Raw genomic sequence first — 19,771 nt, forward strand, 5'->3', positions numbered from 1 at the left:
GCGACGCCTATTGGCCAGTAGCTGTCCCCTCCCCCCCCCCCCCCCCTCCCCACCTTTCCCCGGCCTGGCCGGCGGCGCGTCGCGCCCAATTACCCGTACAGGTGAAAGGCGCGAGGATGCGGCGAGGTCGCCGCAACTTTCCTCGTAAACAAGGCGAGCGACCGGGTCGCGCATGCGCACAGCCTTCTAGTGCGCTACTGGCCGAGCGGCCGCCGCACCGGGGCAGGACTTTCGCCCGACAGACCTCGCGCGGCAGTTTGCGACGAGCGTGTGCGCTTGTTGCTTCGCCTGTCTGAACGCAGAAACGCCACTTCGGGAATTTCTCCTCTTCAGAAATTTAGTTTGCCAAGTACTGCGCCTAGGTGAAACACATTTGCCTAGTGCACTCTCCCCAGCTCTCGCTACTTTCCCCTGCTTCCGAAGAGGAAAGCAGAAAAAATAAGACAACTATGCAGCGGCGAGTCCTGCATATCGATTACTTCTGAGCGATACAGAGAGGTAAATACTCCGTCAGTCTATTCACCTGAGAAATGAAAACTCATGAGCTAGATCAGAAATGTAAGGACTATGGTATGAAGATTAGCATCTCCAAAAATACTTAGGATGCATATTCTCACAGGATGGCAACATAGTGAAAGAACAGGAAGCGAGGTGTAGCAAAGCTAATGCAGTGAACGCTCAGATACGATCTACCCTCTTCTGCAAGAAGGAAGTCAGTACCAAGACTAAGTTAACTGTGCACCGTTCAATCTTCCGACCAACTTTGTTGTATGGGAGCGACAGCTGGGTGGATTCAGATTACCTTATCAATAAGGTTGAGGTTACGGATATGAAAGTAGCTAGGATGATTACAGGTACTAGTAGGTGGGAATAATGGCAGGAGGGTGTCCACAACGAGGAAATCAAATAAAAACTGGGAAATAACTATATAGATGTAGCAGTCAGGGCGAACAGGCTTAGATGGTGGGGTCATGTTACATGCATGGATGAAACAAGGTTACCCAAGAGACTGATGGGTTCAGCAGTAGAGGGTAGGAGGAGTTGGGTAGTCCAAGGAGAAGGTACCTGGATTCGGTTAAGAATGATTTTGAAGTAACAGGCTTAACATCAATATATATACCGCACATTCTATCGACACTGTGCGCCTGATGTATGACGTCATGATCAGACTCTGTTTGGGATGACTCTAGCTACACAATAATGCACTCCGTCGTCAGGCCACGAGTGGCCTACCGGGACCATCCGACCGCCGTGTCATCCTCAGTAGAGGATGCGGATTGGAGGGGCGTGGGGTCAGCACACCGCTCTCCCGGTCGTTAGGATGGTATTCTTGACCAAAGCCGCTACTGTTCGGTCGAGTAGCTCCTCAATTGGCATCACGAGGCTGAGTGCACCCCGAAAAATGGCAACAGCGCACGGCGGCCTGGATGGTCACCAATCCAAATGCCGACCACGCCCGACGGCGCTTAACTGCGGTGATCTCGCGGGAACCGGTGTATCCACTGCGGCAAGGCCGTTGCCCTAGCTACAAAATGCACTACGAAATTGCAAATATGTGCCGGCAAATCAAAGACAATGCGCCTGACGAATGTTAGGACGGATACGCAAACACACATGCGCGCGCACACACACACACACAGATATATATATATATATATATATATATATATATATATATATATATATATATATATTTCTTCTGTATGGTCAAGTTGTCGAAATGGATTCTGTCATCACCGCTATTCATTTATTTTAAGTATACATAATCAAAGTGAAAATAAATTGTAGCTGCGGAGTTTCTATTCCGAAACCTAATAATTTATATGTTGCCCCCAGATAGATTTTTGCTTCGAAAATAACTGAGAAGATCATGTGAAATTAGAAACCCTCATCTCCGCATTCATCCAAAAATGCAAGGTGAACCATAGCTTCGTCGATGTTTCAGAGGTTATTCAAGGGCATTTTCTGAGTGTTTTGTTACACGAGACCTGTCGCTTCTAGTGGCTCGTTGCAGAGTAACATTATAATTACGATTCACAAAATGGTTCAAATGGCTCTGAGCACTATGGGACCTAACATCTGAGGTCATCATTCGCCTATAACTTAGAACTACTTAAAACTAACTAAGGACATCACACACATCCATGCCCGAGGCAGGATTCGAACCTGCGACCGTAGCGGCCACGCGGTTCCAGACTGAAAATTGCGATTCATTCGGTCCCCCCCCCCCCCCCCGCCTCCCCTCAGTTGCCTTTTTTTTTTATTTTGAGACGTACAATAGAGAACACACACAAATGCAACAGTCTTCAGATGTGCAAAACTGCTGTTATCTGGCTGGCGTCACTGCGTGAACATCTCAAAATAGAGCCTCCGTTTACTTATTCCACTGCATTCAGCGTACGCATACACGAGATGCATTTCGGCCAATTTTTCATCATTGCAACTGCGCATGCGATTGTCTATGGCTGTTGTGCAGATGTTTACAGTGCAATACAGTCATCAGGATGAATGAGGGGTAATAAATCCAACGAAACGTAAGAGTCCAGTAATGTGCCACCGGGAGACCAATGCTCGCTGATAACAAAATACATATAAAATATCACTGAATATTATCAAAAGTTATCTCTAGACGATATTTTTTGAAAACAACTAGATATTGTCATTTAATAATGCTTGGGAAATAAATCACGTAGCTACTTCCAAATTTCTATAAAAATGCTCTGCAAATCAAATTGTAAAATGTCGTCCCAACGTTTCCGTCACTACTACAAGTGAGCTCTTATTAGAAGACATAAGTATGTAGTCTCCAAGTGGGAAAAAAGGTATTTCAGTAAATTTACAACACGCTTATAGATGTAGATAGTGCTCTTCGTAAGAAATAGAATTTTACTTGAGGTATATGAATTGAAAAGACACTTTATGCTGTACATATGTATTCATTCAAATCCGCTATAGCTCTGATGCTTTGGTTTTCTTATTTCTTAACTTACCGTCACTGCCAGCGTAATAGAAAAGGATTTGTACGCGCTGCATCTTCTATTAACGGAGCCAGTTAGTTCATCCCTTTTGGAAAATGCGACTTTGATCAGCAGAAAATAGGGAAATGCCCCTTCGTAGCCCTTCCCAGAGTTCCGTCGCCTTAGAATGGAGATTAGCCATTGCTCTTCATCTCCAAAAACCCTGATGGAATACAAACACCAGTTAGTTAGTTGACGTGCCATCGCCATTGACATCATTGCAGGAAATGAGTCTCAACATAGCGACATAGAGGTCACATTTTTCTGGTGCCTTCTATGTACAAAGATGATTACGCGGTAACCACGTTGACACATAGAATCACAAAGGGGCCTGGAGATCATGTAATCTAACAACGAAATCTGTTGCAAATTAAACCTATAAATACAGCTGACAGCGTCATTCGTACTATATAGAGATACAGCAAGAGCTGTCATGTCATGATTTGCAAATTAAAGTTGTTATTGAAGATATAGCTGATTTTGTGCGGTAAGTTCAGTTACTACAAAGTCAACTAAGTAGGAACTAACGTTATCCAATGATACAAGACTTGCTTGTCTTACATGAGGGTAATGTGCAAAAGGGTATTCTGGTCGTTACCGATATGCATTTCTGAGTTTAGCTATTGAAAAAAGTTGTATCAGCAATAATCTATAAACAGAACAAGAAAATGGCAATTGATATTGAAATATCTGTAGCAAAGTCACTCACTCTGAATTTATATTTAGCTGGAATGACAATGAAGGAAATTAATTTGCTTCATCGCACTGAACATGAGATCCTGCTTACGTAGCTATAAAATCTCAAATAAGAAGAAGTTACGTTCCTTGTAACAACTGACCATGTACATCTTTTTTTTGTAGCACTGCCAGTTTAATGCGCAGGCTGAGAACAAATTCTAACAAAGCAAAGGCAGCGCCAATTTTGTCCCCAACATGATTTGTGAGAGCGCCATACGAAACTGTCTTTGTATTGGGAGCATTTATTTACAGTTTGGACAGTACCAGCATCGTGTGGAGAACAGGTGTTAACGATATGTTCATCTGCAATGGATACTGAAATTTGATTTTCAGAATTGGTAATATAACAAAAATGAGTAAATAAACCTAGCTGTTACAAGGAAAGTAAATTATCGTGTTAAATAATGTAAAAATTCATAGCTATTTCTATTAATTCTATTCGTTGTGACACAGAGGAGAGCTGGGACTGTTTTAAGATGCTTTTAGATGAGAGAAAGGTGGCATTGTTCCACCAGGAGCAACAGTGATCACGTTTATGATTTTATAAAGCATCTATAGTGTACATCACGTATTTTGATTTCTATGACCGGCTTTTGCCGTAGTAGACCACGTAAGATGTAAATTACGGAGATGATGATAGCTATCGGCATAATTAGCTAATGTATATCGTCAGTTTTGGCGAGTTGTTTTCAAGGCACAAACATCAGCTAATTTTCTGAAGATGAGCTACTTCAACCGAAACCATTCATAGCATTAAATTGCGTAATGTGTGTTGTGTTTTGTTTATAAAAATGATTAGTGTTAGATTAAATAGGTATGAGTTGATAAGTTATTGTTGTAGTTCTATATACGTTTAGAGTGAGTTTGGCTGCAATAGAACTTACTACAAGATGGAGGATTTTCTACAACAGTAAAATTAAAGGTGCAATAGCAGTTATGAGCATGTGCACTGTGAAATTTTGCTGCATAATAAAGAGGAGGAAGGATAGTGAAAAATAATAATAGGTAGTCATATTTAGGCTAATACATTTATTGCCACCGTTTTCTTGCAAAAATCGTTATATATACAAAATATCGTACAAAAAACGCATATAAAATGTAGACATTGTACTACACACACACGCATACATTACAACGCTGTAGGACTTACACGTAAAATAAAATAATACAAAACGACGCAGCAGTACGAAATAAAATAAGATGAAGAGGACCATGAGAAATCACCGTATAGTGCCGTTCTACCCGTAAGTTGCCAGGAAAACATGAACGTTCCGAATCGTCCTAGAACAGTGTCCGTGCTGGGAGCGGGTCGACACAGGATGGAAGCAGCGAGCCGCTGCGGCACTGCGAGGGGCTCGCTGGCGCGGGGGCGAACCCGGGGGCGTGCGCGGGGGCGGTTAGTAATGGCCGGAGGGGCCGCCGCTCGTGTGGCCGGGGGGCCCGTAGCTGCTGGACGGCTTGCCGCCGCCGATGCCGCCTCCGATGCCGCCGCCGATGCCGCCGCCGCCGATGCCGCCGCCGATGCCGGTGACTCCGCCTCCAGTGGCGCCGATGTCGGACACTCCGCCTCCGATGCCTCCGATGCCTCCGCCGATGCCGCCGATTCCGCCTCCGATGCCTCCACCGATGCCAGCACCTCCGCCGATTCCGCCTCCGATGCCTCCACCGATGCCAGCACCTCCACCGATGCCGCCGCCGATGCCGCCGCCGATGCCTCCGGCTTCCTTCTGGGTCTTGTAGCGGATGAAGTACACCTCGGGCTTGGACGGCTGGGTGGGTGCGGGAGTCGGGATGGTGATTTCGGGAGCTTCCTCGGGCTTCTTGACCAGCACGTAGATGAGGGTCTTCTGCTCGTCCTGGCCGGGCAGGGCGGGGATGACGGGGGCGGTGGGGGTGGGAGGGGTGGGGGCCTTGATGAAGATGATCTTGTAGTGCTTCTGTGGGGGTGCGGCGGGCAGGATGGGCCTCTGGGGACGCACCTCTTCGGGCTCTGGGGGTGGCACGTGAACGTAGATGTGCTTCTGGATGAGGGCACCGCCTCCGGCGCCGCCGCCGAAGCCGCCTCCGGCGCCGCCGCCGAAGCCGCCGCCGGCTCCGCCACCGAAGCCGCCGCCGACGCCGCCTCCGAAGCCGCCGCCGCCGCCGCCTCCGATGGCGCCGCCGCCGAAGCCGCCTCCCAGGCCGCCTCCCAGGCCGCCGTCGCCGAAGCCGCCGCCTCCGATGCCGCCGCCTCCGATGCCACCGCCTCCGATGCCGCCGCCTCCGATTCCGCCGATGGAGCCGCCGCCTATCGCTCCGCCACCGAAGCCGCCGCCGCCGAAGCCGCCTCCGTGGCCACCGCCGAAGCCGCCGCCGCCTCCGGGAGCTCCGTACGACGACGAGGGCGGACTCGGGTAGGAGTAGCCGGCCTCCGGCCTAGCGTGCGCCAGCACGCCCAGCGAGGCGACGAGCTGGCGAGACACAAGGGCCGCGTCAGGACGCTCTCTACATGTACCACGCCTAACAGACGGGAGGCTGTCTCTTGTATGGAAAAGGCTGTTGGGCGATGTCGTCAAGACAGTTGTGCCGCCACATTGACACCATCAGATTAAGCAGGAGGTCTTAGTACGTACACAGAGGAATTCGCCCAATATGTAAATGGAATAGCTCAGAAAATCGCTATTCTTACTGAAATCTACCATCCTCTATGCACTGTACAGTAGCGGCTCTGTATTTAAGTACACATTGATTGTACAATTGGCAGATACTTTCATCTCAGTACAGAGTTCAGTTGCGTCTGTCTAGAATAGCACAGAAATTTCCGCAAAATCTGAGGAAGCCTTTACGAAATATTGAGAAAGAACCCGACTGAATTATAGCAAAGAGTTAGCGGTAATCTTAGACAGCATTTAGAATGATTCTTTTACTCTGCTGTGATATATGGCTATGTCATTACTCCGCAATACCTCTTGTTCCTGGAATGCTATTCCAACAGAGTAAAGTTTGCAAAGCATGAGGGAGTTACTGGCACATTTAAGTTGTGTGCATAGGTCGTGAGTCTTGACTGTGTGGCTCTGGGTTCGAAGGTTCGAATCCCTGGCCGGAACGCAGTTTTAATCTGTTAGCTAGATTCTAGATCATTTCGCTACAGATCGGTATGAACGAACACTTGGACAGTTGAAACCATTGGAAGAGGGTGCTGCTTCAGTGTCTTCTTGTGAAGACCAGTGGCAGAAACAATTCGCAAACACGCCACTTGGATTGTAGCTGTCTATCATCAACCGTGAAGTTCAGAAAATTTAGATGCGAAACGTAAGAAACGAGTAGTTGTTCTCGCAAATCCCACTGGATAATGGCAGCCACGTTTGGCTCGTAAACGCTCTATCCGTGCGCTAACTGTCAAATCTCGCTCAGCTGTTTGGGAGAAGACTTGAATTTATAGTCTTGCCACTTTTCCCTCTGAGGTTGCCAATGGCGTTATGCCAGTAATGGTGGGCAGTTCGGAAGCATCGGGAAGTACTATGTAATAGATAACTCAGAAAGATGCCTGGATTCTTTCGAACTAAGAGGAGAAAACATTCTCGTTACCAAAGAATATCATTGTTGATGGCTTAGTTAAGGTTTCCACCATGTGTAACAGTTACTGAAGTCGCGATGATTATATCAGACGAAAGAACTTCTCAAGAGCAAACCACTTGCTTTGCGAATGTGAGATACACTGCTTAGAGTACTTTAAATGTGCCAAACAATGATTGCATTGAGATATTTTTAATGAGTAGAAACCAAAATGTCAATCAAATGCAGTGGTCTTCATGAGGTTTTCTGAAATCTGAACCGAAACTTTTCAGCTGCATTTTGGTACGTATGCAGTTGCTTTTTATGCAGTCTTATTTTTGTAAATATAGCTATGGAATTGGACGCGATAGTGAATGATACTCTGAAATATGTTAGGCAGTTTACTGATATGAAGCAAGAAAAATCCTTAGAAGCCATGTTTAGATTTCATTGGCAGGGAGTAAAATCTCGATAGAGGTACGAGAAGATACATGTAGCGAGATACACGATATCGGTCAGTACCGAGAGTAAAGAAACTACGCTAAGCCGAATTTGCAGTATCAGTTTCGAAGAAAGAACAGATGGTGTGATTCTTGCCCCCTTCTGACTAGTTAGTCCTCTCCCACTCCAAAGACATACCTGTCCTCAAAGTAGCAATGGACAAGTTTTGGTGAGCTACTAATATTCGAACAGTTAAGTATGTTCCACTTTTGTAGAACTGGGTCAGAGCAAGAAATTAGTCAAGAACATCACCACAGAATACGTGGAAGATGAACGCCTGGTAAATAAACTGCCACTTTTGTGAAATAAGAGCTGAACAAAACCTGAGAAGCAAATTGAAGATCTGGACTTCGGCTAGTAATAGCCTGTTTCGCTACTGCGAGTCGGAATCAAGATTTGCAGGCAAATCATTTGTCCAGATTCATTTTCGCGGATTGCTAACCATCGCATATGTCCCGTGAAATATTGGGAAATATGTGGAAGAGCAATGACGACTGTCACCCATGCCCTATCCGCGAGTGATGTGGAGAGAAAACGACTGTGCTCACCGGGGCCCTGTAGCGTCCGCCAGGCACTAGGATAGTGCCTTGCGGAGCTCAGAGGTGAGCAGTGAGCCGTGGCCACTTACCACTAAGAGTTTCATCGCTGCGACTGCTGTGTGTTTGCAGGGAGGCTGCAGATGCGACTGATGCTGACGGATCGGCGCGGCGCGCTTTTATAGCGGCAGATCCTCCCCCCCACCACCGGCACCCCTGCGCGGTCAGAGATGCGCCGCCGCCCCCCGCCTTCGACGCGCCTCTTACCCAAGCGGCGCTTCACACGCGCGGCCCGGGGAAAAGTGAAGTCTCCGGGAGAACCGGTAGGCCGACGCCAAGCCCGCTTTCGTCGGCCCCTGGTCCGCAGGCTAAGTCCGGCTGAGGCGCTCGGGAGCCGGCGGCTGCTCTGCCGGGTTGCCCCGGGGCACACTTCTGGGACCAACACTGCTCGTAGCCCTTACGTATCAGGAGAAAAATCGCACTACATTCCATTACTTCCGATAATTTTACGTCAACACTGTACTTTGGTAACTGACGAATAGTGTGTGGCTGAGGATGTGAAGTAGACCAGCATTACCTTTCAACGTTGCATGTTTCTTTTTAAAAGACTGCTTTATGTATTAGTTAAAAACAGTCTTGGTTGCAATTTTAGTTTTTTATTTTTCAACTGCCCGTTTCGCCTTATTTAGGCATCTTCAGGTTATCTTTTCTAGGTGGACGCGAGAGGCACCTAGATCTGGATAACGGGGGGCTCAGGTAGTAAGCATAATGCTTACTTTATGTTAATGTACCTCCATACAAAGTCAAATCCATATATTTGTACCATAGCAGCCATTACATTAGGAATTCCCCAAGGTACAGTTCTGGGGCCCATATTACTCATAACCCGTCTGTATCACGAAAAATCAGATCACATGCTGCTATTTAGATAAGTACGTCTGTTTTTACGCCCGCATTTCAAAAGCAGTTTTACGTGTGTGGCAGAGCCTGCTAAGTACACCATTACAAATTTTCACTTTGCAGGTTACAGTTGTCAGGAAACAGGTTTATTGATTTATATTCTGGAGGTATCGTAACTCCCAGCTGGAAATGCCCCATGTCATAGTTCAAGGGCCGTTATTATTGGTGCACCTATCGGATAAGGGATAAAAAAACTAAAAAACCATGGTTAAAATTTTGGGGTATGATTATTCTAAAACTCAGAAATAAAACAGATTAGAGAAAAATTTGAAATGCCTTTGAATGACACTCGAAATCATGTACAGCAGCTGAGATAATCATACGTTACTGACGTAAAAGAGAGCAGTGAGTGAAATTCCGCCAGATGATTATCGTCTAGTACTCTTTAAGACTCTAAGATCCTAAGTTAAACATCAGATAGCTTATTAGCTACACATGATCTAGGCTATCATTCAAAGGCTCGTCAGATAATTCTGTAATCTATTTTATTTCGTACTTTTAGACAAATCATTTCACGAAACATCGATCTTTGCTTTCATTTTTTTTATTTTCAAATTTTTAGAGAAATCATGAAATACAATATATTCACACATTGATCTGTATTTTATTATTATTAAGGATATATAGACGAAGACGAAGACAACACACAGAAATTTCAACTAAACACGCAAGGAAATCTGTTTTTTTTTTTTTTTTTTTTTTTTTTTCAAAAGAGTCTCATGTCACTCATTTTGAAGCCCCCATTAGTCTGTCTTGCAGCTTGCGTTGGGCACTGAAATTGCGGACAATAATTTCTCTACAAGTCACTAATTACGTTTTTCTTAATGACCCTTATTCTTAATTATCTTGGTTACGTTTTTTTATGTTTTATGCAAATTTAATACCTCATTTTTCTCTTAGTTTGTTTATGAAAACTCGGACAAGAATCCATTGTGTAATGTAATTCTACATGGAACTACTCCATCTTTGTGTCGCAGACTCTGTTTCAGACGCTGCTTAATGGATCAGCACAAATTATCCCTTGGTGTATCCCACTCACAGTAGGTGGAAGAAGAACGACTCACTGTTGGCATACATTTTTGCAAGGCCGAATATGTCTAAGGTGAAGCGAAACGATCACATGGGCTCAGTTGTGAGTAAAGCAGAAAGAAGGCGACATCTTGTTGGTAGGATAGTAGAGAACTTTGTAATTTGTGTAGAAAGGGGACTTCATACGAAACTCTTGTATAGCCCGTAGTTTAATTCTGTTCTTAGGTCCGCGTAACATAGGACTTCGAGAATATACAAAGAAGGGTTACGCAAATGTTCAGTGGCCTATTTGACTGGTGAGGAACTATAACAAAACTGTTGAAGAAATTAACTGGTAGACATTCGCAGGAAGACGCCCTACAATTCGCAACAAACTGCTTAGAACTCTTACTGGACCGTCCTGTAGTGTAGCATCGGCAGTATCTGTTCCGTGTCGAACGCCTCACAGACATGGGGCAAGTCTTTCCATTGAAAGCCACTTCAGTGACTTACGAGTCCCGAGTTAACGGCACCCTGTGCAGCTAGATAATGATCCAGAGTAATAATAAACGGGCACGATTGTGCTTAACTTAGGTGATCGGAGGGGGGGGGGGGGGGCTGGTGTTTACAAATCGGGAAGGCCGTTGGCATCACGCAGATAAAATCAGGCAAATAACGGCTCACACAGAGGCGCACAGACACTCATTTGTCCTACGCTCCATCCGTATAAAGATCGTGAAGAGCACCTAAGGTAAATAACACAATAATAAATACCCTCCGCCAGTTACTTGAGAAGATTCAAGAGACGTGGACATAGATGCTGATTATGATCATTACGCTTGGTTCACTTATATACTTTTTAAATTCCTACTAAAATATCAATTTCAAACATATGCTATGAAAATATTAATTTCAAATTGTTTCTGAGTGATGGGAGAATGGCGAAAGGAGAGGAAATACCCTTTTATTGATGATTTTTGGAAACAGTTATTACATATAGCCAACAAGGAACTTCTTACTCGCCACACGACTTCTAACTTTTCCGGGGAATTCAGTCCCGGAGTGCAACTTAAATGCGGAATCATTGGGTTCGTCTCGATAACCGCTATCAGAAAATAAGTACCAAATTATAGCATACCATTAAAAAAAAAAACATAGTTGACCTTCATATGTTTGACGGGACCCTACCTAGCAACAAAATACCAACGTCATATTATGGCTCCCGTTGTCCCATGCAACATTTGGCCCACAAACTTTTCAGCTACTATCATACTTTCGGAGTTATTGTAGGTGGCCATAGTTTGTGACTGACTCTGTGGTGTGCAGTATTGCTCAAGGTCAACAGTTTGAGTGCTTGGTATGATAGCTTAATAACGCATGAATCATACCTGAGCTACGAGTTCGCTTAGATTCGGTATAACAGGGCACGCGTTTGTGGAACCTCTTCTCATGAAGGGAGGATGCTGATTTCCGGGACTGTTATGTTGATACTACCTGATCAAATCCCATACATGTTATGTCGTTGAAGCTCACTTGGAAGCTTCTTTCAAACGCCACAGAGAAAAGAATATAGTTCCAGTGGAAAGAAACCAAGTCGGTATCGTAATTCGTCACTATAAAAAACAAAAATTAGTAACGAACGTCAGGGAATTCATCATATTTCTATACTGGTAAATTAATTTTTCCAGATGTTTTTATTTTAAACGCCTTATAGCGACGGTTCACCCGACACAGACAACAATTGCTCAGATGATCAACTTTAGCGCTCGAGGTATGCAACTGCCAAAATATTTTTGCGAACTGTGGCCACCATAACGTAAAGTTGTCATAGTACTAAACGTATAGCTATTTATAGCATACTAGACAATATAATTAAATGGTCTTCTATTTGTTATTATACATAAATTTGTATGTGTACGTTGTGAAACGTAAGGTATCTGTTCTGGTCAGGGAGACAACCTGTGGCCCCTAATCTGGTCAGCCTAAATAACAGGGTATCTCTGTAAATATAAAAACCGGACGAATGTTGGTAGAACTTACGCTCCGAGGGTTCCGCCCAAACTTAATTATGTATATAAATGAGAATATAATAAATCCATGTAGCTTAATCGCCTGGTGTAAGTCTTCCCATACGTACCTCAGTTATCTAATTCAGGAAAGAGGAGCTGCAGTTTGGGGAGGATTCGCAATCATGTGTCGCTTATGGCGTTTACTCACGTCCTTGAGAGGCTAAGTGTAGGTCAAAACGAAGACTGGTAAACCTATGAACCAAACGATATTCGATGCCGCGACCTTTCGTTTTTAGGCACGAACTTTACCGTTCTATCGTCTGCCCCAATATGTATAGTGATGTTTATATATACACTCCTGGAAATGGAAAAAAGAACACATTGACACCGGTGTGTCAGACCCGCCATACTTGCTCCGGACACTGCGAGAGGGCTGTACAAGCAATGATCACACGCACGGCACAGCGGACGCACCAGGAACCGCGGTGTTGGCCGTCGAATGGCGCTAGCTGCGCAGCATTTGTGCACCGCCGCCGTCAGTGTCAGCCAGTTTGCCGTGGCATACGGGGATCCATCGCAGTCTTTAACACTGGTAGCATGCCGCGACAGCGTGGACGTGAACCGTATGTGCAGCTGACGGACTTTGAGCGAGGGCGTATAGTGGGCATGTGGGAGGCCGGGTGGACGTACCGCCGAATTTCTCAACACATGGGGCGTGAGGTCTCCACAGTACATCGATGTTGTCGCCAGTGGTCGGCGGAAGGTGCACGTGCCCGTCGACCTGGGACCGCACCGCAGCGACGCACGGATGCACGCCAAGACCGTAGGATCCTACGCAGTGACGTAGGGGACTGCACCGCCACTTCCCAGCAAATTAGGGACACTGTTGCTCCTGGGGTATCGGCGAGGACCATTCGCAACCGTCTCCATGAAGCTGGGCTACGGTCCCGCACACCGTTAGGCCGTCTTCCGCTCACGCCTCAACATCGTGCAGCCCGCCTCCAGTGGTGTCGCGACAGGCGTGAATGGAGGGACGAATGGAGACGTGTCGTCTTCAGCGATGAGAATCGCTTCTGCTTTGGTGCCAATGATGGTCGTATGCGTGTTTGGCGCCGTGCATGTGGGCGCCACAATCAGGACTGCATACGACCGAGGCACACAGGGCCAACAGCCGGCATCATGGTGTGGGGAGCGATCTCCTACACTGGCCGTACACCTCTGGTGATCGTCGAGTGGACACTGAATAGTGCACGGTACATCCAAACCGTCATCGAACCCATCGTTCTACCATTCCTAGGCCGGCAAGGGAACTTGCTGTTCCAACAGGACGATCTGTCCCCCATTGAGCATGTTTGGGACTGGATGAAGCGTCGTCTCACGCAGTCTGCACGTCCAGCATGAACGCTGGTCCAACTGAGGCGCCAGGTGGAAATGGCATGGCAAGCCGTTCCACAGGACTACATCCAGCATCTCTACGATCGTCTCCATGGGAGAATAGCAGCCTGCGTTGCTGCGAAACGTGGATATACACTGTACTAGTGCCGACATTGTGCATGCTCTGTTGCCTGTGTCTATGTGCCTGTGGTTCTGTCAGTGTGATCATGTGATGTATCTGCCCCCAGGAATGTGTCAATAAAGTTTCCCGTTCTTGGGACAATGAATTCACGGTGTTCTTATTTCAATTTCCAGGAGTGTAGTTTTTGAGTTTGCGAGTATCAAAATATGTGACATAAATGACTGTGTCTTTTGACTGGCCGGCCGCGTTGGCCGTGCGGTTCTAGGCGCTTCAGTCCGGAACCGCGTGACTGATACGGTCGCAGGTTCGAATCCTGTGGATGTGTGTCATGTCCTTAGGTTAGTTAGGTTTAAGTAGTTCTAAGTTCTAGGGGACAGATGGCCTCAGATGTTAAGTCCCATAGTGCTCAGAACCTTTTTTTCTTTTTGACTCCATTGACTTTGATGTTTAAATTATTGACACAGGCAAGGGACCGCAGACGTTAGTGTGTGATATCCTGATCCGTTCCTGAGAAAAAGGGGTCTTAACAGTAGAACAGACAGACGGACAGATAACGAAGTGATCTTACAAGGGTTCCGTGCTTACCAAAGGAATTCTAAAAATGGGGCGACTGGTGGGCCGCAAGTGTAAAAGGAGGTGGAGAGCACTGTGCTGCCGGTCGCGGTAGCCGAGCGGTTCTAGGCGCTTCAGTCTGGAACCGCGCGACCGCTACGGTCGCAGGTTCGAATGCTGCCTCGGGCATGGATGTGTGTAATGTCCTTAGGTTAGTTAGGTTTAAGTAGCGCTCAGTTCTAGGAGACTGATGACCTCAGATGTTAAGTCCGATAATTCTCAGAGCCATTTGAACCTAAAAATGGATGTACAAGTTTGTATGTCCTGTCTCAGCACAGGATCGAGCAGAGCAATTACAACCAAACTCGTACTAGGAGGCAGTTACCATAGTCGTAAAATGTAAGCAAACCTCTGTAACACAAGGGGTGATTTCAACGAAATTCGGTCGTAATTGTATATGACTTACTATATGGAAAAAATGTATTCATGGGGTAAGGCACCCTGCATGTTTAGGGATGGGGTGTGATTGTAAAGGAGGAGACATATAAAAATAATCTAAAGCCTATTTGCGTCGAATTTATAGTTTTCACGACTGCCGTTGTGAATGGTGTCAGGCTTGCTGCCGTTTAGCCCGTATGTTTAGCCTGATACACATATGACTTACTATGTGGAAGAAAGTGGTGTGGGACAGCGCTAACATTCGTAGAGATGGGGTGTGAGGTAATTGGGAGGGAAAAAGGGTCGTACATACATCACTCAGAAAGAGGTAGAAAAATATCAACGAAACAAAGTGCACATATTGTATACTACCTATGAATAAATTCTGTAGGGTTAATAGAACACTAGTATCACTATTTGTGGGAGTGACGGTGGGTACGTAACTGTGGAACTCCTGGAAAAATTTCATACAAACATTGTAACTGAATTACTTGCTGCGTCAAAAAAAAAGTGGTGTTGCGCTAGGACACCCTTGGAGAAAATACCGTAGTATAACGGACTGGATATACACTTCTCGATGACTCTAATCTACTAAAGGAATGTCTATTGCTTATAAAGAGAAAGAAGCAAGCGTAGAATTTACGATCAACAGACTGCATTCCAATGTTTGTGTTCAATTTTAAAGCCATCCAACTTACATTAATTGAAATACCTTGATGTTGAATTTGTCGGTTGGATGAGACCGGAGACCGTGATGGTGAGTTTCGTATGATTTGACTGGAGCTAACGACGCACATAGCCAATGATATGAAGTCTACCATCTGAAAATTTCACACCTACTCATTGTCATCTGCAATAAAAAAAAACCACTTTAGGCACAACAATGCGAGGAGGAAGAGTATTCCTTGCATTCCTTTGCAACTATGCAGCTGAACAACGTTCTTGGGTCTTGACACTACAACAAACAATACTTCATCTTCACCTGGCAGGTGAACTTTTTGTTTCTGCAATTGTCTCGTATACCGTTTTACTTGCTAGACCGGAGAACGTGATGTTTTTCGTGTAAGTCAGATTCTCTGATAGCACAGGAGCTGCTACCCTCACTATGATCAGTGCCGCTACAGAAACATCATGCAGTAATTCCTCTAAGAGACAGCTTTAATGTCAGTCTCGAGAGCACAGGCGTAACTGCTCGAGACTAATCTCGAGACAACAGGTGCAAATTTTCCCTTCCCTGTCCTTCCTAAAGTCCCTTAATGTAGGTGTAAGTTTTCGCCGTTCTAATTTAAAAGGAAAGAACTTTAGGCTTTGTTGGCAGCGAGGTAATTAGAGACGGAACACAAACTCGGTTTGGGGAAAGATGGGGAATGAGCTGAGCCGTGTCCTTTCCAAAGGAACCATCCCAACATTCACCTCGTGTCAGGTCGTTCGGTCTGGCTTACAGTTTTACAGTGCTTGTGTATAATGTTACTCACAGTGTTGTTATGATCTTCAGTTGGTTTCTTCTGATGGATAAATCTCGAGTAATCTGACGACACCTCCTTGGTTGTCTCTGTCTTGAGATCCGAATCAGGGACTATTTTACCTGAACAATACTGTATCCAAGAGGTTGGAGTCAGGATTAAACCATTCAGCATAACGGCTGTAGTTTCTCCTTATTTTCACCACTACCATAGTGTTGCGAGGCTATACCACAGACGTGCAGACTGTTCGTCCTGTATCCACTGAAAAAAACTTCTGCTTCTCTTCAGGGTACATATCTTAGTCCGATTTCTACTCAAAGAGAATTACATTGTTGCTCATTTGGTTCGACTGGCTATGTTTTGAGGTACACAACCCATACTAGCACAGGAAAGTGTGACGGAGGGAACAATATTATGAATATGGAAAAATGCCAAACCAATCGCAACATTTTTTTCGGAATTTGGCTGCCATCTTCAGTTGACTACTGACGAATGATTAGTTGGAATTCTCCTGAAGAAGGCAGCAAGCCTTCTCCCGAAACACCCTGCAGAGCCAACAATGTAACTCAGCAGAACACGCGAGAGGATTTTAAAAATCACCAGTAAAATCTCCGCTTGCATGCTACTAATATCTTTGCTTGTAATCAGGGTTCTAAATTTTTTTCGCACTTGGAACCTAATATTTTTCAGATACTTTCTTTTTTTTGTTATAAGAATTCTCGATTCTTAAGTTTCTTCTATTCTGACTGTCGTGATAGTATTGTTCCTGTGGCCGTTTGCTGCAAATCTCATATGAATATGTTTGTAATTTTGTGCTTAGAATTTATTTAAAAATAGAAATGGTATTAAAAATGTATCACTGTTGTAGATGAGGAAGGAATAGAAACAATAAGCCAATAGCAACTGCTAGCTGTATTCCCATTCGCAACTTGTTACTATCCACTGGTTAGATTAAAGTAGTTGCTGATTTAAATCTGATGATCATAGCCGAAAAAGTAAATTTGTGCAGTAAACACTTCCACCAATACCTTTAAAATACACTTCTGGAAACGGAAAAAAGAACACATTGACACCGGTGTGTCAGACCCACCATACTTGCTCCGGTCACTGCGAGAGGGCTGTACAAGCAATGATCACACGCACGGCACAGCGGACACACCAGTAACCGCGGTGTTGGCCGTCGAATGGCGCTAGCTGCGCAGCATTTGTACACCGCCGCCGTCAGTGTCAGCCAGTTCGCCGTGGCATACGGAGCTCCATCGCAGTCTTTAACACTGGTAGCATGCCGCGACAGCGTGGACGTGAACCGTATGTGCAGTTGACGGACTTTGAGCGAGGGCGTATAGTGGGCATGCGGGAGGCCGGGTGGACGTACCGCCGAATTGCTCAACACGTGGGGCGTGAGGTCTCCACAGTACATTGATGTTGTCGCCAGTGGCCGGGGGAAGGTGCACGTGCCCGTCGACCTGGGACCGGAGCGCAGCGACGCACGGATGCACGCCAAGACCGTAGGATCCTACGCAGTGCCGTAGGGGACCGCACCGCCACTTCCCAGCAAATTAGGGACACTGTTGCTCCTGGGGTATCGGCGAGGACCATTCGCAACCGTCTCCATGAAGCTGGGCTACGGTCCCGCACACCGTTAGGCCGTCTTCCGCTCACGCCCCAACATCGTGCAGCCCGCCTCTAGTGGTGTCGCGTCAGGCGTGAATAGAGGGACGAATGGAGACGTGTCGCCTTCAGCGATGAGAGTCGCTTCTGCCTTGGTGCCAACGATGGTCGTATGCGTGTTTGGCGCCTTGCAGGTGAGCGCCATAATCAGGACTGCATACGACTGAGGCACACAGGGCCTACACCCGGCGTCATGGTGTGGGGAGTGATCTCCTACACTGGCCGTACACCTCTGGTGATCGTCGAGACTGAATAGTGCACGGTACATCCAAACCGTCATCGAACCCATCGTTCTACCATTCCTTGACCGGCAAGGTTACTTGCTGTTCCAACAGGACAATGCACGTCCGCATGTATCCCGTGCCACCCAACGTGCTCTAGAAGGTGTAAGTCAACTACCCTGGCCAGCAAGATCTCCGGATCTGTCCCCCATTGAGCATGTTTGGGACTGGATGAAGCGTCGTCTCACGCGGTCTGCACGTCCAGCACGAACGCTGGTCCAACTGAGGCGCCAGGTGGAAATGGCATGGCAAGCCGTTCCACAGGACTACATCCAGCATCTCTACGATCGTCTCCATGGAAGAATAGCAGCCTGCATTGTTGCGAAAGGTGGATATACACTGTACTGGTGCCGACATTGTGCATGCTCTGTTGCCTGTGTCTATGTGCCTGTGGTTCTGTCAGTGTGATTATGTGATGTATCTGACCCCAGGAATGTGTCAATAAAGTTTCCCCTTCCTGAATTCACGGTGTTCTTATTTCAATTTCGAGAAGTGTAGATCCATCTAATAAAAGAAGTGATACTTAAAACAGAAGTGATTTCTGGCTTTCCCCAAGGTAGTGTTATAGGCCCTTTGCTGTTCCTTATATACGATATGGGAGACAAACTGAGAAGCCGTATTCGGTTGTTTGCAGATGACGCTGTCGTTTATCAACTAATAAAGTCATCAGAAGATTAAAGCAAACTGCAAAACGAGTTAGAAAAAAATATCTGAATGGTGCGAAAAGTGACAGTTGACACTGAATAACGAAAAGTGTGAGGTCATCCACATGAGTGCTAAAAGTAACTCGTTAAACTTCGGGTATTCGATAAATCAGTCTAATCTAAAAGCCGTAAATTCAGCTAATTACCTAGGTATTACAATTGCGAACAACTAAAATTAGAAGGAACACACAGAAAATGTTGCGGGGAAGGCTAACCAAAGACTGCGTTTTATTGGCAGGACACTTAGGAAATGTGACAGAACTACTAAGGAGACTGCCTACACTACGCTTGTCCGTCCTCTTTTAGAATACTGCTGCGCCGTGTGGGATCCTTACCAGGTAGGACTGACAAAGTACATCGAAAAAGTTCAAAGAAAGGTAGCTCGTTTTGTGTTATCGCGAAATATGGGGGAGAGTGTCAGAGAAATGATACAGGATTTGGGCTGGACATCATTAAAAGAAAGACGTCTTTCGTTGTGACATAATCTTCTCACGAAATTCCAATCACCAACTTTCTCCTCCGAATGCGAAAATATATTGTTGACACCGACCTAAATAGGGAGGAGCGATCACCACGATAGAGTAAGGGAAATCAGAGCTCGTACGGAAAGATATATGTGTTCATTCTTTCCGCGCGCTTTACAAGATTGGAATAACAGAGAATTGTGAAGTTTGTTCGATGAACGTTTTGCCAGGATCTTAAATGTGATTTGCAGAGTATCCGTGTAGATGTTGATGTGGATGACGGAATTATTGTGGATGTCAATGCTCTCTCGGATGTGGCGATAGTTTATTAGTTCAAATGACTCTGAGCACTATGGGACTTAACATCTGAGGTCATCAG

At 45.8% G+C, this 19,771-nt stretch overlaps 1 protein-coding gene across 1 annotated transcript; it reads right to left on the bottom strand.

Annotated features, from left to right (window-relative positions):
• Positions 1–5,066: 5,066 nt before the first annotated feature.
• LOC126281350 (uncharacterized) lies at positions 5,067–8,510 on the bottom strand. The gene is made up of 2 exons (XM_049980259.1): positions 8,419–8,510; positions 5,067–6,205 (listed from the first exon to the last, which is right to left on the bottom strand). Exons 1-2 carry the CDS (start codon positions 8,431–8,433, stop codon positions 5,153–5,155), a joined length of 1,068 nt encoding a protein of 355 aa, XP_049836216.1. The 5' UTR covers positions 8,434–8,510; the 3' UTR covers positions 5,067–5,152.
• Positions 8,511–19,771: the final 11,261 nt, after the last annotated feature.

The sequence above is a fragment of the Schistocerca gregaria genome, chromosome 1 (genome assembly GCF_023897955.1).
Source record: "Schistocerca gregaria isolate iqSchGreg1 chromosome 1, iqSchGreg1.2, whole genome shotgun sequence".
NCBI lineage: Eukaryota > Metazoa > Arthropoda > Insecta > Orthoptera > Acrididae > Schistocerca > Schistocerca gregaria.